The sequence below is a fragment of the Macaca fascicularis genome, chromosome 19 (assembly GCF_037993035.2).
Source record: "Macaca fascicularis isolate 582-1 chromosome 19, T2T-MFA8v1.1".
Taxonomy (NCBI): domain Eukaryota; kingdom Metazoa; phylum Chordata; class Mammalia; order Primates; family Cercopithecidae; genus Macaca; species Macaca fascicularis.
Genome location: NC_088393.1, coordinates 42684670 through 42702759, shown reverse-complemented (window position 1 = coordinate 42702759; position 18090 = coordinate 42684670). Strand labels below are relative to the sequence as shown.

The window sequence follows — 18090 nt, the reverse complement described above, 5'->3', positions numbered from 1 at the left end:
GGTGAAGCACTTTATAACCTGTCTGATATCATTAATTAGCAAAATTACCCATACCCCACCCATGCTGTGGTAGGAAGGACATTGCCTGGAAAGTTAGGAGACCTGAGTCTGCTACCACCTTGCTGATGGTGAGCAGTACATTTCTTTTGCTAGCAAATTGGTTCATTCATTTGTTTAACACTGACTCTGTGTCAACCATGGTTCTGAATGCTGGGGATGCATAGGTGTACAAAATGGAGCCTGGCGTGGTGGCTCATGCTTGTAATCCCAGCACTTTGGGAGCCAAGGCAGGCGAATCACCTGAGGTCAGGAGTTTAAGAGCAGCCCGGCCAACATGGCAAAACCCCGTCTCTACTAAAAACACAAAAATTAGCTGGGTGTGGTGTCAGGCCCCTGTAATCCCAGCTATTCAGGAGGCTGAGGCAGGAGAATTGCTTGAACCCAGGAGGCATAGGTTGCAGTGAGCCGAGATCACGCCATTGCACTCCAGCCTGGGTGGAAGAGTGAAACTCTGTCTCAAAAAAAGAAAAAAAGAAACAAAAACATAAGTAAAATAACCAAAGTAGATGTGAGTTATCCTGGAACTTCTATTCAAGAGGGGAAGATAGACAATACGCAGGAAATCAAACAATAATAATAAACAGTAAATACTTGGAGCTAATAACGGTGGGTCGAATCCATGAACCTCCTTTGGCTGCCTCCTGAAATCACACTGTAATGACAGTAATGAGATCTTTTAGAAAGGAGTCCCCGTAAGTACAGGGAGAACATAAGAGGATACAATACCACCAAAATTTTGTCAACTGGACAGCGGATGAATGAGTGGCAACTGGTGACTGACTGAGCAGACCTGTGAAAGTTGGATCATAAGCCAACAGTGGGAAAAACCAAGATTCCGTGAAGTTTCTACTGTAGAATCCACACAAAGCTCATGAACTGGTGGCAACAGGTTCCTCTGGAAATGAGACAAAGGACAAGCTAACATAAGGAAAATAGGCTGAAAGTCTTCTTATTCTTAGAGACAGCATCTTGCTTTGTTGCCCAGGCTGGAGTGCAGTGGTGTGATCATAGTTCACTGCAGCCTTGAACTCCTGGGCTAAGTGATCCTCCTGCCTCAGCCTCTTGAGTAGCTAGGACTGCCAAGTAGGCAGGGACCACCATGCCACCATGCCAGGATATTAAAAAAAAATTTTTTTTTTGGCCAGGCACAGTGGCTCATGCCTGTAATTCCAGCATTTTGAGAGGCCGAGGCAGGCAGATCATCTGAGGTTAGGAGTTGGAGACCAGCCTGACCAACATGGAGAAACTCTATCTCTACTAAAAATACAAAATTAGCTGGGCATGGTGGCACATGCCTATAATCCCAGCTACTAAGGCAGGAGAATCGTTTGAACCCGGGAGGTGGAGGTTGCGGTGAGCCGAGATTGCGCCATTGCACTCCATCCCGGGCAGCAAGAGCAAAACTCCATCTAAAAAAAAAAAAGTTTTTTTTTTTTTTTGGATACAGGGTCTCACTATGTTGCCCAGGCTAGTATGGAACTCCTGGGCTCAAGCAATCGTCCAGTTTGGCCTCCTAAAGTGCTGAGATTACAGATTACTAGGTGGCAGACACCTGTAGTTCCAGCTACTCGGGAGGCTTAGGCAGGGAGAATTGCTTGAACCTGGGAGGTGGAGGTTGCAGTGAGCCGAGATTGCACCACTGCACTCCAGCCTGGGCGACAGAGCGAGACTCTGTCTCAAAAAAAAAAAAAAAAAGGAAAAAAGGAACTGTCATTTACTATAGAACTCCAATGTGAATAACGTTGATGTAGTCATGATCATGCAAACACTGAATATTTTCTAACATAGTGACAATGGGAGTAGATCGAGAAGACAGGGTGGGAAGGGTGTTGCACGTATTGGGAAAAGAATAAGAGCATAATCTTCATCCGCCACAGGATAATTTAACAGATAAAACCTGATATTGAGAAATGAAGAAATACAGTAAAATATGCGAGTCCCTTAAAGGCATGGAGGGATAAATATTTTGCTGACAAGAGGTAGCAGCAGCTGCCTCCAGGAAGCGGTAAGTGACCGTGGTGGAGAGAGAGGGGAAGGAAGCTGCTTTTCACAGCCAACCATTTGATGCATTAAGGGGTGTGCAAGTCTAACGGATAAAAATAACAAGTAGACAAAAATAGATGCTATCAGCTAGCGATACACTCAGCGAAGTCAGCAACTCGGGATTATGTGAATGTGTCCAGAGGGACGCGGCTTAGGAGTGGTGGAGGGGGAAGTACTTTGAGGAAATGAAATTTGAGTCACAGGCGGCCTGAAAGAGGGGAAATTCAGCTGGATGAGTACCTGGGGAACGAGGGCTCCATGAAAAGGGAACCACAAGGAGAAGGAGCTTAGTGAGCTGTCGGTAACAAACAAGGAAGAGTGAAGGGAGCTGGAGGAGGGCTTGGAGGAAGGGAGTAGGGATGAGCTGGGTTGGGTGAGAGCCAAGTGTCAGATGCTTCAGGGCCCTTGCTGAGCTTGGGGAAGGCATGGGATTTTACTCTGAGGATCATGAGAAGCATCTGGAGGCCTTCAAGCAGAAGAATGGAATTACATTTTTAAAAGATTTCCATGGTTAAACATGTATTTGGCATCTCCAGTGCTAGACACTTTTCTAAGTGCTTTGGAGGTACAATATGAAATTCGTTTCATCTTCGTAATAACAGGATGATGTAGGTGCTGTTAGCCCTATTTTTTCTTCTTTTTATTTCTTACTTATATATTTTCTTACTTATATATTTTTTGAGTCAGGGTCGCACTCAGGCTGGAGTACAGTGACTCACTGCACCTTCCACCTCCTGGGTTCAAGCAGTCCTCCCTCCTCAGCCTCCCAGGTAGCTGAGACCACAAGTGTGTGCCACCATGCCTGGCTAATTTATTTTATTTAATAATTTCATTTTTTTCTTTTTAAAAATTAACTACTTTATTTATTTATTTATTTATTTATTTATTTATTTATTTAGAGATGGGGTCTTACTCTATTGCCCAGGCTGGTCTCAAATGTCTGGTCCCAAGTGATCCTCCTACCTCAGCCTCCCAGAGTGTTAGGATTATAGGTGTGAGCCACTGCACCTGGCTTTTTTTTTTTTTTTTTAAATCTTGTGAGAGGCCAGGCTCAGTGGCTCAAGCCTGTAATCTCAGCACTTTGGGAGGCTGAGGGGGGCGGATCACTTGAGGTCAGGAGTTTAAGACCAGCCTGACCATCATGGTGAAAGCCCGTCTCTACTAAAAATACAAAAATTAGCCGGGTGTGGTGGCGCATGCCTGTAATCCCAGTTACTCGGGAGGCCGGAGCACAAGAATTGCTTGAACCAGGGAGACACAGGTTGCAGTGAGTTGAGATGATGCCACTCTACTCCAGCCTGGGCGACAGAGCGAGACTCTGTCTCAAAAAAAAAAAAAAAAAAAAAAAACACATTGTGAGAAAATGAAAGCACAGCAAAGTTGAGTTACACAGTGCTAGGACAGGATTTGCACCAGCAGTTTTGGAAACTCCTCCAGTGGCTCTGGAGTGCAGCCAGGGTTGAGAAGTGGACCCAGGCTGGAGGCCTGCTCGCATCCCCTGAGCTCTACGCTTCTGTCCTCACACCTTCATTTCTGTTGCAGGCCAGTGGACCTGGGACAGCATAGGATGGCTCTTGGTGACTCCTTAGCCTCCCATCACTTTCTTGGAGCCCAGGCCCCTTCTTCTCCCCGGCCACGACTCCTCCTAGAAGCTCGGTTTCTTGCTGGTCTCTACTCTGCTCTCAGCACCAGGCATCTTACCCCACCCCCGAAGCCTTTCCTTTCTGAGAACCTTGATGGAGGTCAGTCTCCATCGCTCTCCCCAACTTTCTATACCAAACAACTGCACGCCGCATGAGTCACGATTGCTGCCCTCTTTTCTCTTCCTCAGTGAAGTAACAGATTGAGAGAGAGTGTGCCTGTGGTTTTGAGAGGGAGTTGGGAATCGTGGAGGAGGGGCCAGAACACCATCTCACTGAGGACTTGTGTGTGTCACTTTGCATTGCTGAGCCTCAGCTTTTCGTTTTTCCTGTTGTTAAGTAGGGAGAGGATATCTGTTGTGCTTTTTTTTTTTGAGATGGCATTTCTCTCTGCTGACAGGTTGGAGTGCAGTGGTACAATCTCGTCTAACTGCAACCTCCGCCCCCCGGGTTCAAGCGATTCTCCTGCCTCAGCCTCCTGAGTAGCTGGGATTATAGGTGCGTGCCACCACGCCTGGTTAATTTTTTTTGTATTTTTAGTAGAGATGGGGTTTTAGCATGTTGGTCAGGCTGATCTCAAACTACTGACCTTGTGATCCGACCGCCTCAGCCTCCCAAAGTGCTGGGATTACAGGCATGAGCCACTGCACCCAGCCTGTTGTGCTTCTTAAAAGCCTTTGAGTCTCCCTGGATCTGACACTTGCTGGCTCTTCAGCTGTCACTAAGCTGCAGCCACCTTGGCCTTTCTTTTCCTGGCACAAATTCAGCCTGTTCAGGCCTTGCGCAGGCCTGGAACCCTTTGCTTGGGACATTATTCCCCCAGTTCTTGGCATGTAAGATTTCTCCTTGCCATTCTAGTCCCAGCTCAGATATCACCTTTGCATGGCCTTCTCAAGCTGTGTGTTCAAAAGTAACCACCTACTCCCTTCCTGGGAGTCATGCTCTACCCCAGCTTGGTTCTACTGTCTTCACAGCACGTAGCACCAGTGCAAAGAATCTTGCTTATGGGCCTTGCTCTCCCTGCCTGCCCAGGAATGGGAGCTGCTCGAGGGTGGGAATCTTATCCTTTTTGTTCACGGCTTTATCCTTAGCACCTAGAACAGGGCCTGACACATGGTAGGCCTCCATAAATGTTGGTGAATGAAGGCTATGCCGCGGAAACTCAAATGGTGTAACGTTTGCCATGGCCCTTTAGAAATTCTCGACTGCAGCCCACATCGGTGGGCTTTTTATTTAAAATATCTAGATTTGGGAGCTGCATGTTTACTTTCCTAACTCTGTTTTCTCGAGGCTGGTCGTAGCTCAGACTGACAGATGGCAGAGGACAGTGTCTGGGGAGAGGGAACCGGGGTTAGCGTGTAGCTTGGACAGCCCCTCCTTGGGTAAGCTGCTGGTGGCCAGCTGGCTGTGGCCAGCGTTTGCAGAGTCGACTCCCCTCCCACATTGCTTGACCTCACATCTACTTTCCCAGACCTTTGAAACTTTGCCAAATGGGTTACTGGATGACCGCTTCTGAGGGCTTAGAGATCTTTGGCCCAATTTTCTGATTGGATGTGCAATTTGTAGATGAGAAATGTCCTCATTTCCTGTGACTGGAGAAAAATAATGAAAAGGAAAAAACAGAAAAAGTGGGGCAAAAGCATTTACCCACAGGAGGCAGGGCAAGGTGAAAAGAAGGACTAGCAGAGACCCAGGGCCGAGAGGCAGGACGTTTAAGGGAGTGAGGCTGGAATCATGGCTGTGTGTTTCCTCCAGACCCTCTCCACGCCCACCGCCCCCGCCACTCCTTTTCCATCCATAGTATTCACCACCAAGCCACACTGCACTTGAGTTCTGGTTGTGTGGACTGATGAGAAGTTCTGAGGAAGGGGCCCAGGAGCATCTTTTCCAGAAAGGGGAAGTGAAATAATGCCAGGTTCCCTTTTCCTGTTGGTCAGAGCCCCAGGTTGGGCCAGGCCAGCTCCCTCCACCCCTGTTTCCTGGTAGCGGCACTAGGCTGCTGTCTGTGTTATTCATTAACTAGGCACTAATATTTCTGTTTACCCATCTGTCATCCTGCTTTGGGGCAGGGGATTCAGAGGAGCTGTGCAATCATACAGCCACCCGGATGCTTTGGAGCAGGCCCAGCCAGCCACATTTAACTAGTGTTTACTGTGTCGGAAGCACTGTGCAAGAGGCTTGCATGAAGCGTTGGTAGGGAAGGAGAAAGTTTTCTCAAGAAGGATGTGATCTGGCTGCCATTTGAGCATATGTGCTGTGCATGCAGGGATATGTCTGAGCTCATTACAGCATAATAAGAGCCCATTATTAGCATCTCTTGCCAAACCCACGTTCAAGATCTTTATTGGTAGCAATGATCCCTGGTAGGAGTGTATATGCCACAGAAATTGGCAAATGCAATAGATCAGGGCTTCCTATCCTCCTATCTATCTATTATCTATCTATCTATCTATCTGTCTATCTATCTATCTATCTATCTATCTATCTATCTATCTATTATCTGTCTACTATCTACCTGTGTATATCTATCTATCTATCTATCTATCTATCTATCTATCTATCTATCTATCTATCTATTATCTGTCTACTATCTACCTGTGTATATCTATCTATCTATCTATCTATCTATCTATCTATCTATCTATCTATCTATCTATTATCTGTCTACTATCTACCTGTGTATATCTATCTATCTATCTATCTATCTATCTATCTATCTATCTAATCTATTATCTGTCTACCTACTACCTACCTGTGTATATCTATCTATCTATCTATCTATCTATCTATCTATCTATCTATCTATCTATCTAATCTATTATCTGTCTACCTACCTACGTATCTGTCTATCTAATCTGTCTTGGTTCTGTTTTTCTGGAGAACCCTGACCAATATCCCTACTGATTCTGAAGCCCTGGGGGGGTGAGGACAGTCATCTATGGTTCAGCAAATGCTTCAGGTGATTCCAATATTTGCTTACATTTGAAACCGCTGTTCTAGCCCTGCACTGGCCTTCTCTCTGGTCTTGAGGGATGCTAAGGTTTTCTCTCTTGTCAGAGCCTTTGCATCAGCAATTTCTGTCCCCAGAATGTTCCTGCGGGCCTTTGTATGTCAACTCCCTTTCATTGTTCAGGGCTCAGCTGAACACTAGTAACTTGGGAGATTCAACTTCTGAATGAAGAAGCAGGCCGATGCGTCAGGTAGCTTATTTCCAGGTGATGCAGCAGCTGCTGGCTCAGAGACCACACGTAGAGAACCTCTGGGTTGGAACACTGTGAATGCGGACAGAGTGAAAGAAGGTGAGGTTGAGGAGTTGAGCAGGGGCTTCTAGGTCACGGAAAGGAATTGGTATTCTAAGCGCCTCTAGAAGCCATTTGAGGATTTGAAGCAAGAGAGTGGAATAATCTGATTTCCATTTTAAGAAGTTCACTCAGGGAGCTGTGCCTACCTGAAGGGAACTGAAGGGAAACGTTTGTTAGGATCAAGGAGACCATGTGCATGAGAGTTAAGAAACCATAGACTACTATGCAAACACGCAGGGCTTTCAGCAGGATAGCAGCTCCCTGCAAAGACGGTGCAAAGTATTTTAGGTCACAGAAAGGAGTTTGAATGAGCTTCTGAGAGCTTCTGGAAGCCAGGTGAAGGTTTGAAGCAAGAGAGTAGAACGATCTTCTAAACCTCCTCAACCTCCGCTTATAGTTTCTCCCATGACCTTGTTTCAGTTCCTTTGTAACTAGTTTCCATTTGTCACACTCTGAAATAACCTTGCTCATCTATTTGTTTACCTGTTCTTTAACTATTTTCCCCTACGAGAATGGAAGCCCAACAGGGAAGATACTTGTCTCTTGTACACTCTGTATCCCCAGACCCTAGAAAAGTATCTGGCCTGGAGTTGGTAATCAATACATATTTGTTGAACAGATGATCAACTGATTTCCCACTGAAGAAATGGGCTGCTATGTCAGGTAACTTGATGGAGGTCAAACACTTGTAAGTCAGCAGCTACAGCTTCACTTTGAAAGTCTTAGACCAGGTCCAGTGATTGATCTTCTTATAACACCATGAAAACAAAATGACTTCTTTTTTTTTTTTTTTAGATGGAGTCTCGCTCTGTTGCTCAGGCTGGAGTGCAGTGCTGCAATCTCGGCTCACTGCAAGCTCCCCCTCCCGGGTTCAAGTGATTCTCCTGCTTCAGCCTCCTGAGTAGCTGGGATTATAGGCGTGTACCACCACACCTGGCTAATTTTTGTATTTTTAGTAAAGATGGGATTTCACTATGTTGGTCAGGGTGGTCTCGAACTCCTGACCCTGTGATTGGCCCGCCTCAGCCTCCCAAAGTGCTGGGATTACAGGCGTGAGCCACCGTGCTCAGCAAAATGCCTTCATTTTGTACTTTCCTGGTTAGTAAGAGAAGTTGTGCCCCTAGAGAACCTGAGAATCACCATGTTGGCCAGGCTTGTCTCGAATTTCTGACCTCATACAATCCACCCGCCTTGGCCTCCCAAAGTACTGGGATTACAGGCATGAGCCACTGCTAAAAATACAAAAATTAGCCAGGCGTGGTGGCGCACGCCTGTAGTCCCAGCTACTCAGGAGGCCAAGGCAGGAGAATTGTTTGAACCTGGGAGGCGGAGGTTGCAGTGAGCCGAGATCACGCCATTGCACTACGGGCTGGGTGACAGAGCAAGACTCCATCTCAAAAAAAAAAAAAAAAAAAAAAAAAAAAGAACCTGAGAATCATAGAGTTGGAAGATGTTTGGCATTAAACTGATTCAACCCTCATATGTGTGAGTTTCCTCAGTGTCCTAGGATAGATGTTTGCTACCTTCTTGAACATTCCTGGAAATTGAGGAGTGACTTCTTTGCTGAGATAGTCAGTACCATTGAAATGGCCATAACTATTTGAAATGTATCTCTGTGCCTCTTCCACCTGTGGTCTTTGTTCTTTCCTGTGTGGCTACATAGAATGTATCTTCTAGTGGTCGGGCGCGGTGGCTCAAGCCTGTAATCCCAGTACTTTGGGCGGCCGAGACGGGCGGATCACGAGGTCAGGAGATCGAGACCATCCTGGCTAACCCGGTGAAACCCCATCTCTACTAAAAAAATACAAAAAAACTAGCCGGGCGTGGTGGCGGGCGCCTGTAGTCCCAGCTACTCGGGAGGCTGAGGCAGGAGAATGGCGTAAACCCGGGAGGCGGAGCTTGCAGTGAGCTGAGATCTGGCCACTGCACTCCAGCCTGGGCGACAGAACGAGACTCTGTCTCAAAAATTAAAATAATAATAATAATAATAATAAAATGTATCTTCTAGCTAGGGATGGTGGTGGACACCTGTAATCCCAGCTACTCGGGAGGCTGAGGCAGGAGAATTGCTTGAACCTGGGAAGTGGAGCTTGCAGTGAGCTGAGATCGTGCCACTGCACTCCAGCCTGGGTGACAGAGTGAAACTCCATCTCAAAAAAAACAAAAACAAAAACAAAAAAACCCAGGAGAATGTGTTGCTCAGTTCTGAACCTGCTGCTGAGTAGACCTAAGTGGAATGAGGGTTACTGAAGTAGGAGGCGGAACTCGACCCCAGGGGTGGTGTTCGCACATTGGACTAAATTGAGGACTAGCTAAAACAGGGAAAAGGTGAAGCAGCTTTTCATAAAGCATGCCCACCAGAGTGTCATATTTACTGTGGCTATGGCAACACCTGGGAGTTACCACCCCTTTCCATGGCAATGACCTGGCAACCCAAAAGTGACTACCCTTTCCCTAGAAATTTCTGGGTTAACTGCCCCTTAATATGTGTGCAATTAAAAGTAAGCAAAAATATGACTGCACAACTGCCCTGAGCTGCTACTCTTTGCCTATGGGGTAGCCCTGCTCTGCAGGAGCAGTCACGGAGCTGCAACAGGACTGGAGCTGTAACAGGACTGCTTCAACAAAGCTGTTTTCGTTCACCATCGGCTCGCCCTGAATTCTTTCCTGGGCAAAACCAAGAACCCTCATGGGCCAAGCCCCACTTAACACACCTGCCCTGCCTCAGTATCATCAACTTGTCTAGACATGATTTATTTTCTTTTTATTTTTGAGGCAGAGTTTCACTCTTGTCACCCAGGCTGGAGTGCAATGGTGCTATCTCGGCTCACTGCAACCTCTGCCTCCCAGGTTCAAGCAATTCTTCTGCCTCAGCCTCCCAAATAGCTGGGACTACAGGCGCCCACCACCACACCCAGCTATTTTTTTGTATTTTTAGTAGAGATGGGGTTTCACCGTGTTGGCCAGGCTGGTCTCAAACTCCTGACCTCGTGATCCGCCTGTCTTGGCCTCCCACAGTGCTGGGATTACAGGCGTGAGTCACCGTGCCTGGCCGACATGATTTCTTTTCATGTCATCCAATCAAATTAGCTTTTGTGGCAGCTGTAATACATCATAGACTCATAGTGCACATCCAGTCAGCTGAGAATCCCAGATTTTTTCTCGTGTTATTACTGCCATGCTATCCGTAGTTGACTATCCACTATGTTATTTCTTTTTTTTTTTTTTTTTTTTGAGACAGAGTCTCTCTCTGTTGCCCAGGCTGGAGTGCAGTGGCACGTTCTCAGCTTACTGCAATCTCTGCCTTCCAGGTTCAAGCAATTCCCGTGCCTCAACCTCCCGAGTAGCTGGGATTACAGGTGCCTGCCAACATGCCTGGCTAATTTTTTTATATTTTTAGTAGAGATGGAATTTCGCCATGTTGGCCAGGCTGGTCTCGAACTCCTCACCTCAAGTGATCTGCCCATCTCGGCCTCCCACAGTGCTGGGATTACAGGCATGAGCCTCTATGCCCGGCATTATTTCCATTATTTTTAATGTTTACTTATTATATTTCTAATAAGTGAGGGTACATCTGTGTACGTGGATTTATATCTTAGAACTACTTAATACTCTATGATTTCTCAGCAATTTTATTCATGGAGTCTTATTTTAATCCACGGGATAATCTTGGGAGATATCTAGTATCCTAATCACTATGATTTAGAAATAGAGGCTGGAGGCAGTGGCTTGCTTCAGGCCATCCATTTAGTAAGTGGAATGGATACTGAATTCAGGGTTCTTATGGCACCTGTCCAGTCTTCTTTTGAAGGAGGAAAATAGAAAATGAGCTTTCAGTTCAGTGGGACTGATAAGGAAAGGTTTTCTGGAGAAAGTGAATATTTAGTGGATTTTTGTAAGTGAGGAAGAAGCAAGCACCAGAAGATGGGGGAGGGTCGGGCACGGTGGCTCACACCTGTAATCCCAACACTTTGGGAGGCCAAGGCAGGAGAATTACTTGAGGCCAGGAGTTCAAGACCAGCTTGGGAAACACCCATCTCTACATAAAATAGAATAAAATAATTAGCTGAGTGTGGTGGTGTGCACCTGTAGTCCCATCTACTCAGAAAGCTGAGGCAGGAGGGTGACTTAAGCCCAGGAGTTCGAGGCTGCAGTGAGCCATGATTGTGCCACTGCACTCCAGCCTGGGCAACAGAGTGAGACCCCAACTCTAAAAACCAGCCAACCAACCAACCAACCAACAAAAAACAGGTAGAAGAATGTGGGATTGAGGTGAGGGGGGATGAATAAGCAGGCAAGGTGTTTGAAGAACAAGTTCTTGGACAGATTGGGCTTCTGAGATGAGACAGATTCACGACCCCAGCTGGCCACCTGGGGTGCTTTTCTGAAAAACTCACTTGCTGGGGCCCCACCTGCAAAGATTCTGTCAGTAGTTTGGAGGTGGCTCTCTGTATTATTTTCACATCTCCACCTGTAATTCTGATGTACAGCCTGGGTTGCAAACTACTAGGTTAGGGGCTGGAGGTCATTTAACTAGAGAGAATGGTCTAGGAGTCCTTATTGTGGAAAAATGAGCTAGGCAGGTAGAATTGGAAGGGGAGAGAGGGGACAAAGCAAGGAAAAGAATGGTACAATATGAGTTCTTTGGAGGAAGCACTTTTTTTTGTTTTTGTTTTTGTTTTCTTTTGGAGATGGAGTCTCGCTCTGTCGCCCAGGCTGGAGTGCAGTGGCACGATCTTGGCTCACTGCAACCTCAACCTCCCGGGTTCAAGCAATTCTCCTGCCTCAGCCTCCTGAGTAGCTGGGATCACAGGCACATGCCACCATGCCCGGCTAATTTTTTTTTGCCTAACAGGGTTTCACCATGTTAGCCAGGCTGGTCTGGAACTCCTGACCTCAGGTGATTTGCCCGCCTCGGCCTCCCAAAGTGTTGGGATTACAGGCGTGAGCCACCGTTCCCGGCCAGAAGCATCTTTTTAAATTAAATTTTTAAAATTGAGAGACACGGTCTCACTGTGTTGCCCAGGTGGGTCTCCAACTCCCAGGCTCAAACGATCCTCCCACCTCAGCCTCCCAAAGTGCTGAGATTACAGACATGAGCCCCTGCACCTGGCCAAGGAAACATTTTGATGGAAAACTCTGCAGGTTTCTGAGCAGGAGGGTAACATGTTTTAAGTCCCTGTGGCAGACACATGACTGTGAGTCGGAATCACCCCGCATCCTTTCTAAGGCCGGACTCTCTATTCATCCCTCGAAACAGGATTCTGTCAGTGCCCTCACTTCCCTTGCCCGCACCACCTCTTTATCTTAAGCTGTTTCTGTGGTTTCAGATGCATCACTTTTCCCCTTTGCTGCTGAATCTGGTTCTCCCATTTTTGCTCTCCCTGTGCTTGCAGCAGTGTTACAAAAATTGTGGACATTCACTTCAGAGTTTTATCATCTTTATTTTCAATTTGCTAGACCAGGTTGCTTTCCCCTGTATGAGGGAGTGCTAATCTCTGATTGCTGGGTACCAAGCCACATCCTGGCCTGTGTGGGGTACTATGGAGGAAGGAGATAAGACCCAGACCTCTGGCAGCTCCCAGTTTAGCAGGGGAGACAAGATAACACGTGAAAACAAACAGAGCACATTGAAAAGGCCACAGGTCAGACCGATGCAGGGAAACCCCTATCATTAAAGATCTAAGCCCTGAGGCCTCCCTGCTCATCTCCAGGCTCAGAACCTTTTTGAGTCTTCTTTGACCTCATTTAGTCTTTCTCTTCCATCTCTTTCCTGTTGGTTTATCTCCAGCATCAACCGCTAGAGCAGTGTCTAGGTGTTGCTTTGAAGCTTGTATCAAGATTTCTCTAGGACTCTCTGCTTCAGCCTGGCCATCCCCAACTACCAACCACATCACAAGGACTGGACTTGTATTAGCTATGCTGCTTCTCCAGTCCGATGGTGCTTCTTCTTCTTCTTTTTTTTTTTTTAGATGGAGTCTCGCTCTGTTGCCAGGCTGGAGTGCAGTGGTGCGATCTCAGCTCACTGCAACCTTCGACTCCCAGGTTCAAGCAATTCTCCTGCCTCAGCCTCCTGATTAGCTGGGATTATACGCACGTGCCACCATGCCCAGCTGAGTTTTTTGTATTTTTAGTAGAGACAGGGTTTTCCCATGTTGGCTAGGATGGTCTTGATCTCCTGACCTCAAGTGATCCACCCACCTCAGCCTCCCAAAGTTCTGGGATTACAGGCATGAGCCACCGCGCATGGCCGGTAGCTTCTATACCTAACTAACTACTTCTTCCTGCATCTCTGAGTTATGCTCCTTTGAGTAGGAAAAATCAGTCAGGAAGGGATACCAAGCTGGTGAAAGGCATTTTTTCAAAGTCCCAGTCCTGGGCTGGGTCTGAGGATTTCTGAATCCGGACGGGAGCCTTCCTGCTCCGCCTCTCCCAGGCTTCCCAGCACCTGTGTAACCCTGGCCATCTCCAAAGGTCCAGGGAAACTGCTACTCCGTAGTGAAGTCCGAACTTGGCATCCCCTCTCCCTGACTCACACCCCTGTCCTCATTTGTCCCCTCTGCTGTGTCTTTGCCTCTGCGTCCCAACATGGAGGAGCCCTGATTCCTTAGCACCTGCAGCCCTCTCCCAAATGCCCTGCGCACCACCGAAGAAGAGAAATAGAAGAGCAAGGGGTCCAGACTGGCATTGAGTGAACTGAACACCACCGCTATTGACCGCCACCAGGGGCTTTTTCTTTGGTGATACCCCACCAGGTGGGACACGTTGTAAGGTCCGAAGCACACCAGGAAATTGAGCAGCGTCACCACAGCCAGCCCCACGGCTCGGCGCCGTTTCTGGGCCCCCACATGGGGCTGGGAGAGCATGATCCACACAAAACGCCAGTAGCAGAAGATGGTGACCGCCATGGGGATGAAGAAGAGCACCAGGCACAGCTCCAGCCGCACGGGCAGCACCAAGTCCAGCTGGTGATCGGTGAAGTTCTCGTAGCAGGTAATTTCATTGCCACTTCTGGCCTGCTCAGTCGTGTTCAAATACTGAACAATGATCACAATGGTGCAGTGACCAAAGGACATACCCCAGGCCACCAGAGCTGCAATCACTCCATACAGAGGCCGGCGGGAGAGCTTGTACTGCACAGGGAAAGCCACGCCCAGGTAGCGCTCAATGCTGATGCCCGCCAGCAGCCACGTGCTGCAGTAGATGCTGCTGTAGAAGCCGAAACTCGTGAGGGCACAGACGATCTTGGGCAGGTACCAGCGGAAGTTCGATGCGGCCTCGATGATCTTGAAGGGCAGCAGCAGCAGCAGGAGGAGGTCCGCCAGCGTCAGGCTGAGCAGGAGGATGTGCACGGGTGCAGGCTGGGGCTGGCGGACCCGCCCCACAAAGGCCCGCAGGGCTAGGAGGTTGGCAGGGAGGCCAGTGAGGAAGATGATGATGTAAGCCATGAGGATCAAGGAGCTCTTCCAGTCTGGCGGCATCCTGGAGGGGAACAAAAAAGGGCGGGGTCAGGGGGTCTCACTCACAGCCTGTGCAGCCAGCTCTTGTTCAGGATGCAGACATCCTCCCCGGCACCGTCCCCTTCCCAGGACAGTGCTTTCTGATGCCACCACGGCTTGCTCACACCACCTGCTCAAACTACCCAGAGCAATTATTGACTTTGCCTTGGGCGGGATATTAAGCAGTAGTGATGATGTTTGCCATCATGTGTCTCTGGGGGAGACCAACCCGTGGCTTCCCAAGGGAATTCCCCCTCCATTTTCCCTAGCCTTTCTCCTCCTATCCTCACAGATACAGGAAGTTACTGTTATCAGTTTCTAACTTTACCCAAGTCCCTTTCTCAGACAGAGACCTGCAGGAGAGAAAGGCATCAGTGTGGGGAGAGAGCTGTAAGACATGTGTCAGGATAACGAGGCTGTGGGGCCCCAGGCGCTGATGCCCAGTGCCAGCTCTCCACAGGACTCAGGTGCCCAGCCACCAGCCCAGCTTCCTACTTCCCTTCCTCTGTTTTGCAGGGCACAGATTCTCCCCCACCTTGTCCTCCTCTGTCCAACACCAAACTGGGACTCTCTAGAAAAGGGGAAGCTGGAGCCGGGCGCAGTGGCTCACACCTGTAATCCCAGCACTTTGGGAGGCCGAGGTGGGCAGATCACCTGAGGTCAGGAGTTTGAGACCAGCCTGGCTAACGTGGTGAACCCCATCTCTACTAAAAATACACACACACACACAATATTAGCCAGGCAAGGTGGCGGGCGCCTGTAATCCCAGCTAATTGGTAGGCTGAGGCAGGAACCTGCTTGAACCTGGGAAGCGGAGGTTGCAGTGAGTCAAGATCGTGCCATTGCACTCCATCCTGGGCAGTAAAAGCAAAACTCCATCAAAACAAAACAAAACAAAACAAAACAAAATGGAAAAGGGGAAGCTGAGAGGCTTAGAGGAGGGTGGAGGGGAGGAAGGATGAACCAGCACTAGCCTTAGGAGGAAGGCTTGTCCCCAGAAGACCTTAGAGAAATATTCAGAAAAGCCCACAGGCTTCACTGGCCCTTGAGCCTGACATTCTGACCATAAATAGAACTCGTCTTCTTCACAGGGTAACTCAGTTTCCACTTGGGGTGTCACCCTTGCTGGCCCCCAGCCCTGGTCCTGTCCCTCCATCCTCTCTCCAGCCTTGATTTCCTGGCTGTTTCCTTGCTCCTCACACTAGCTCCTGTCTCTGGATATGAGCCTTCCATTTGGTTCTGACATCCTTCCTCCAGTCCCCTAGAACCTTCCCCTCAAATCTGATCCTGGCCTCTCTTCCCAGAGCACAAGTACTACACTAGCTGCCTTGCCTTGTGTTGTTCCGGATAGATGGCTTCTTGGGATTGGTTCTGAAGGGAGGTCTGCAAGTTTCCGGGAGAGAGGAACACAGCTTTAGCCCCTGCTTCTGTCCATGCCATGCAGGAAAAAATGGTGAGGAACCTGGTTGGTAGGAAGCATTTATACCAGCACCAGCCACGTGACCAGAGAAAGGAAGGTCAGTCTTTAAGCAATATTTCCTCTCAAACCCAAAGGAAAGGCCCAGCATCTTTATTCTCTCGAGAGAATCTTCACTCTTGACTTCCAAATGCAGATTTTTCTGTCCTTAATTCCTGATTAAAATAAAAATTGCCAGGCATTTTTCTTTTTTTACTTCTCAAGTCAGATTATTTTCTCTTCTCAGGCAGTTTCTTCTGTCATTCTGCTCATTCTCAGAAATGAGCTTTCCCTTTTGAGGGTGAGTCTTGCTCTGTCGCCTAGGCTGGAGTGCAGTGGTGCCATCTCAGCTCACTGCAACATCCGCCTCCTGTGTTCAAGCGATTCTCCTGCCTCAGCTTCCCTGGGATTACAGCCACCTGCCACTACATCCAGCTAATTTCTGTATTTTTAGTAGAGGCGGGGTTTCACCATGTTGGTTGGTCTTGAACTCCTGACCTCAAGTGATCCGCCTGTCACGGCCTCCCAAAGTGCTGGGATTACAGGCATGAGCCACTGTACCCAGCCCTCCTTCCTTTTCTTCTTCAATTTTTTTTTACTTTCTCTATGGTTTCCTGCCCTCTGCCCCCAACACATTTCTTTTGCCTGTCCTGGCCTGCATCTCGTTATGATAGAAATGGTGTGGGAGTTACAGTTATGCAGATAGATATGGGCTCAAATCCAGGTCCCTTCATTACAACCTTGGGGCAGATCAGTTTCCTGAACTCTAGTTTCTTATAGTCAAGTGAGCATGTGAATTCTGACATCCGAGGACTTCTGCGAGGATTCAGTGAGGTTATGTATGTAAAGCACTTACTAGATGCCCGTTAGTGTTGCCTCGTCCCAAGCCTGTAACACAGCTTCATAGAGAGTGAGCCGCTTGGTGCAGCCTCCAGAGGCTCAGGGCATGGACGTGCCATCTCTCTTGGGAAAGTGTCAGGAATTCAGGAGGCCCGAGTTCACGTGCCCGTGTGGCTTTTCGTCAGGGAGTGGCACTCAGGCTCCATTCCTTTCCCTGATAAAGTCTCAGTTTCCCCCTCTCTGACCTCGGTAGCCCCAGGTTAGAAGCTCCTGAAGGTCTCTTTGAAAAGCACACCTGAGGAAGCAAGGATTGTCAGAATGTGTTTTCCTCTTGACCTAGGGAAGAAGTCTAGGGAAGAAGTTTCTGTTCTGCCGTCTGTGGCCTGATTCCTGCTCACAGAATCCCCATTCTTTCCCTAGGACATACCTATTTCCTATCGTTTGCCATTCATTCATTCATTCATTCATTCATTCATTCATTCATTCAGTCAGTCAGTCATTTATTCTTTTTGTGGTCTATAAGGGTCCACATATTTTGATATTTATCTTTTCTTTCTCGTCCACTCTACTCTCCTCTGAAGGTGTTCTAGTTCTTTATTTCCTTCCCCCCAGCACACGTCACTTCTCAGATCAACAGGAGAACTAAGAGAGACCGTTCTCTGTTATTGCCACCAAATTTATTTGTGTCATTTCGCTTTTATGATTTTCTATAAACATGTGTGAGGATCTGGATTTAATTGCGGAATCCAGGAAACTCATTGGAAAACAAGTGTTGAGGAGTGGGACTGCCTCTCTGTCTCTGCCCGTCCTTCTCCCCCCGACCTCCTGCCTTTCGCCGTCACTATCCTGTGTCCCCCTGTGGAAGATGCCCCAGCGAAACCCCCTCTCCGTGTTCATAGCAGTTATGAAGGGAGCATCACCAAGGAAGCTTTCAGTCTCACAGTTCACGATGTCCACCTACGTCACAGGAAAAGGAAACCCAACCTCTCAGACGGAGTTCAAGGGGGCAAACTTTCACAAGAGCAATATCCTTCACAGTTCCTTCCAAGTGCAGTTTTCTCTCACCATCTTTATAATGCGGCTTGCCATCACAGGAAGTTGGATCCATTGTTTAAAGTTCTATGTAATCACTTTCTCCACATTCTTATTTCTCACTCGCCCCTCAGTCCACCCTAATCCGTGTTCTGTGCCTATTTTCCATGGGATCTTCTCTTCCTAATGTTAGCAGTGACCTCCATGTTTCCAAATTC

At 48.0% G+C, this 18090-nt stretch overlaps 1 protein-coding gene across 1 annotated transcript; it reads right to left on the bottom strand.

The window, feature by feature from the left end:
* Positions 1-12473: 12473 nt before the first annotated feature.
* On the bottom strand, positions 12474-15999 carry FFAR2 (free fatty acid receptor 2). The gene is made up of 2 exons (XM_015441021.4): positions 15877-15999; positions 12474-14527 (listed from the first exon to the last, which is right to left on the bottom strand). The coding sequence occupies exon 2, from the start codon at positions 14524-14526 to the stop codon at positions 13534-13536; it is 993 nt and encodes a 330-aa protein (XP_015296507.2). The 5' UTR covers position 14527; positions 15877-15999; the 3' UTR covers positions 12474-13533.
* Positions 16000-18090: the final 2091 nt, after the last annotated feature.